The sequence below is a fragment of the Squalius cephalus genome (genome assembly GCF_949319135.1).
Source record: "Squalius cephalus genome assembly, chromosome: 24".
Taxonomy (NCBI): Eukaryota; Metazoa; Chordata; class Actinopteri; order Cypriniformes; family Leuciscidae; genus Squalius; species Squalius cephalus.
The window spans coordinates 297,329-302,500 of record NC_137145.1 but is presented as its reverse complement, the minus strand read 5'-3'; the positions used below and the strand labels follow the sequence as shown (position 1 = coordinate 302,500).

General features: G+C 47.0%; 1 protein-coding gene across 1 annotated transcript in view; it reads left to right on the top strand.

Annotated features, from left to right (window-relative positions):
• dyrk1aa (dual-specificity tyrosine-(Y)-phosphorylation regulated kinase 1A, a) overlaps nucleotides 1–3,925 on the top strand; it is a 21,847-nt gene extending 17,922 nt beyond the window's left edge. Inside the window, exons 12-13 of the mRNA XM_079860674.1 lie at nucleotides 439–560; nucleotides 2,120–3,925. Of these exons, the coding sequence (XP_079716800.1) occupies nucleotides 439–560; nucleotides 2,120–2,674 (677 nt within the window). The 3' untranslated portion in view covers nucleotides 2,675–3,925. The remainder of the gene's footprint in view (nucleotides 1–438; nucleotides 561–2,119) is intronic.
• Nucleotides 3,926–5,172: the final 1,247 nt, after the last annotated feature.

Sequence of the window (5,172 nt, the reverse complement as noted above, 5' to 3'; positions counted from 1 at the left end):
ACTGTCAACAGAAGCGCTCAGCACTCTGGTGTGTGTGATGATCTATCTGTAGATGTAGAGAGCAGAAGTGAGTGTTTCTGAATGCCAGTTTGCTGTTGTGTGTTCATGTGGTTCATGACGCTGTGTGTTGAAGTGTGTTTTCTCAGGTTACTGATGCACTTTTGTAACCTAATTTTCCTTGCATGAACATTAAGAAAATTATATTTTCAAAATTCAAACGTTAATGCACTTTAAAAAGTGAATGTCATTTCATTCCAATAAAAGATGCGAAGCTTGATTAGGTTTATATTTGCTCATTGCGCCCTCTTGTGGACACAGGAGACACTACAGCACTCTCTTCCTTTAACATTATTGCTTTTAGAATTTGAATATAATTCGAATTTTGCTCTTATTTAAGAAGAGTTCTGTGGCACTGACTCTGATCGTGTGTGTTTGCAGGAGGTTCTTCTGGGACGAGTACCAGCGGTCGCGCCCGCTCCGACCCGACCCATCAGCACCGGCACAGCGGAGGACACTTCAGTGCTGCAGTGGGCATGGACTGCCACAACCTCTGCCCACAGGTACACACACACACACACACACACACAAACACACACACACACACGAGCATTACACACACAGCTGATCCAGAATCTCCAGCTACGGTTTCTGTAGTCGGTGTGCGCACGGGTTTATATCAGGAAGTTGATGTTTTTAAGGTCCAGATGCTCTGAGGAAGAGCTAGCCACTGGATTAGATGAAGACTCATAACCTCAAATCTTCGACAGACATTCAGAATTTGGATTGAGACACTGAGGAACAAGTAAACTAGAGATCCTCGATCACAGATTCCTGTTAGATTCCATAATAGAGTTTCTCTGAAAGTAAAATGATATTTAAAGGGCATATCGGTTTTTTGTTGTTTTTTACAAAATGTATAAAATATATAACCTTGTATGAAAATACGGTATGAAAAGTTAATGCAGGATTTAACATGTTTTAAGACATAAGGGCACAAATTTAGTAGAAAAAGAGGCAGTTTTCTTAACCATGTTAGAAACATGTTTCCGTAAGGCTGCACTCGCTACTGGTTACTCTGGGATTCTGGATGAGGGAGATTGGCCTGTTCTGTTATTGCCGGAGTCTCTGAAGCTCGTGTAAAGACTCCGCCCTCTTCTGAACGGAGGCGGGGCTAAAGCTCATTTGCATTTAAAGAGACATGTTCAAACGGCGTGTTTTTGCTCACACCCAAAATGGGGCTAATTTGACAAGCTGTAATAAATGATCTGGTATTTTGAGCTGAAATTTCACAGACACACTCTGAGACACAGATTTATATTACATCTGGTGCAAAGGGGCATAATATGTCACATTTAAGGAAATCATTTTTTTTTAAAGAAATTTATTTTCAAGAGTTACTGCACTTTAAAAAGTGAATGTCATTTCAATAAAAGATGCGATGCGTGATTTGGTTTATATTTGCTCATTGCTCTTGTGGGCACAGGAGACAACACAGCACTTTCTCCCTCTAACATAACGATTTCTGCTAATATTTAGGATATTAATTTATTTATCCTAGGTTGGTCATACCTAGGATATCCAGATCCACCAAAGGAGGGAGAGCATTTTCACATTTAGCTCCAAAACTCTGGAATAGTCTTCCAGATACTGTTCGTTGCTCAGACTCGCTCTCCCAGTTTAAAACTAGATTAAAGACGCATCTCTTCAGCCAGGCATTCATATAATACTTTTAATCTTACAGTTAAATCCGACCTCTAGTTCATAAACGCCAGAGGAGAACTGGCCCCAGACTGAGCCCGGGTTCTCCCAAGGTTTTTTTTTCTCCATTAGGTCCTGATGGAGTTTTACGGTTCCTTGCCACTGTTGCCTTTGGCTTGCTCAGTTGGGGATACTTAATTTAATTAATCAATCAACAATACTATTGATCAGCATTACCAAACGTGGACGTTCTACACTAGAAACAAACATTGATGTACTATTTTATTTAATACTGTGAAGCTGCTTTGATGCAATCTGCATTGTGAAAAGCGCTATATAAATAAAGTTGACTTGACTTGAAAGAAGCCTTTCCGGCGTTTCGACAGCGCTAATGTTGCCGATGTGTGTTGTTGCTCCGCAGGCGAGACAGGCGTTCGTGCCGGCGCTGGGCTGGGTCGGGGGAGACGGGCTTCAGCAGGCGTCCGGAGAGACCCACCCCGTCCAGGAGACCACCTTCCACGTGCCCCCCCACCAGCCCAAGGCCCTGCACCCCCACCACCACCACCACCACCACCACCCGCCGCAGCTCGGCCAGGGTCCGGCCCGGCCCCGGCCCCGCCTCTACTCCCCGTCCCACAGCGCCTCCACGCAGGACTCGCTGGAGGCCACACACACACACCTGTCCATGACCTCGCTGTCTTCCTCCGCCTCGTCCTCCTCCACCTCCTCCTCCTCCACCGGACACCACCACTACTCCTACCAGAGCCGCCCGCTGCCGCACGCGCTGGGCTTCGGCCACGCCGGGCTGGGTGCCTTCTCCAACCCGCGGCAGGAGACCGGTGTGCCGGGCCACTCCAGCTCGGGCCCGGGCCACTACAGAGCCGAGGCCCACATGGGGCTGAGGCCGGGCCTGGAGCGCGAGGAGTCGCCCATGGCGGGCGTGTGTGTGCAGCAGAGCTCCGTCGCTAGCTCCTGACTAGCCTGAGGACGCGAGACTAGCGCTGCCGGAGCCGAGCCGGGTCTCAGATGGCTTCGGATGCTCGTTCACACACACACACACGCGTGCGGGAGACGGCTAGCGTGTCACGACCGCCCCCTTTTCTTCTTCATGTCGTGCGATCGTGTGCTTGGAGCAGAGCTTTCCCAGAGTGCAATGAGAGGTGGTTCTTTAATATGGCCTTATCGTTACGGACTGAAGGAAGACCGACGAGCCGGACGTTTCTCTTCGTCTTCTTCTTCAAGTGACAAAAGCTTTCGTGTGTTTTCGGGCGGCGTGCGAACACCCTTCATTGGCGACACACACACACACTCGAGAACGGTGATTTGAGGCCTTTCTTACCCAGAGTTCCTCTGTGCCGCAGGACTGCCGTGTCCCTTCTCTTCTTCTTCTTCTCTCACGCTTTAGCTCATTCGCTCTGATTTGCGCAGCATGTGTGTTTTACTTTCCTTTCACCCCCCCCCCCCCCCCGCTTCTTCTTGATTTGGCTTCACGATTATGCTGTGAATTTTACACCACTCTTTTTGTTTCTCCCTTTTGATAATTTATTGTACCAAAGGCGTTTTTTTTATAGAACATAGATGTCTGTAACCAATAATGTAGCAGTTCTGCACTTTGAAGCGAAGGTGTGTGTCTTGTCATGTCAGTAAAGGACTGTCAGAACTGAAGTGATGATGTTTGATTGGCACATTACAGAGAGCCCGATCCTGGAGGCCATCGCTTAGATTCTCTCGCTCTGTGTTTCTTTCTCTTCATTTGCTCTTATCGGCGGTGTGCGTGACACGAGCTCAGGCGTCCCGTCGGTGTGTGTGTGTGTGTGTGTGTGTGTGTGTGTTCTGTCGGTCGGTCGGTTCGGTGGACTCGAGCTGCTCGGCTGGTCCCAGAGCAGATGGACAGTCGGAGATCTTCTCTCGGCAGCGAGTGTGTGTGTGTGTGTGTGTGTGTGTGTGAGTGTGTGTGTGTGAGTGTGTGTGACGGTTCTCTAGGGTTCCTGTGGTCACGGCATACGGAGGGAGTCCAAGAAACAGGCTTCAGGTGTTTACTTTGTGACCCCATTTTAATAGCTGAAATAGAATTTATGTACATATTTATATTTTTTTAATAAAGGAAGTTTAGAACTCACTACTTTTTTCCTAATGGTATTTTGAGTACATTTAAGTCAACTTGGTAACATGCAGTGGAAGTCCTCTATGGTAGTCAATGGGTATCAGTGCTTCCAGGCCAAAGTAGTTGACGACGATGACGACGCTAGTACAAATGCAAAACTCTAGGGTTGACACGGACGGAGAGTAGATGTTTATACTTTACTATTGTAGACAGGGTATGGTGTGTGTTCTCGGCCGGCGCCTCATGCTCGTATACTCCAGCGTGACCTAGTATACGTAGTACAGGAACTAACTTTACGTTTAGTTGTGTTCTAATGGCACACGCTTCAATAAATGGGTCCATTTGAAAGCAGAGGTGTGTGTGTGTGTGTGTGTGTGTGCGCGTGTGTGTGTGTGTGTGAGAGAGAGAGACAAACATCAACAGCGTTTCAGGTCACACTTTATGATTTGAAATCTCTCCCTGGTCCGACTCTCCCCTCGGCTTCCCGTCCGGTTCGCACTCACTCCTCGTTTGGGTCCAGGACATGTGGTGGTGATGATGATGATGATGATGATGATGATGAACGACAGACGGATATTTCGGATCTCTATCCACAGGTTGTAAGATCAGGACTTTCTGTGTAAATTAAACGTGTCACTGAGGGGCAGTAATGGACAAACCCTTTGTACTATATTCAAGCGGTCTTATGTATGATTATAAAAAAACAAAGTTGCTCAACTTGTGCCTGTGTTCTCTCATTTCTTCAAGCTCTCCCATGTTTAGTCTGGAGCCAGATCAAGGTTTCCCACAGTCGGACGTCAGCAAAACACTGCGAGTGAAGCCGTGTGTGGATCTGACACACACACTGAGTCTTCACTAACGTGTCATCGGTGTGTTTATTACTTGTCTGTCATAATATACAGCATTTGTAGTCGCTCCCGCGGACCCATGTGACCTGGAGTCGTCCTGATGATGTCTCACCTGTGCAGAGGTGAAGGTGCTGATGCTGCTCTGTCTGTCAGGGTCGTTAAAGCGCTCGCTAATGTCAAGATGACGGAGATGGCCAATCAAATCAAAGAAGACAGGGTTTGTTTTTAGTTCTTTTAATGGTCTTTCCTATTCTTTTTTCCCTTTAACCCCCTTAAAGTCCCCTGAGGTGAAAATCCAGCTTTTAATGTAGTTTATGTGTCTATGTGGTGTTTTTAATCTGCTTTAAGACAAACCATGTGTAAGTTCATAAGTCGACAGCATTGCTGAGTATTTCCTCCTTAAAACTGCAGTGAACCAAAGACAGTCTCAAACACACGCTTTGAAATCGCTGGTGTTTCTGACGTCACAAACTACCTTGTAACCAATCAGATCAACGTGTGATCGTCAACCAGTGGATCTCT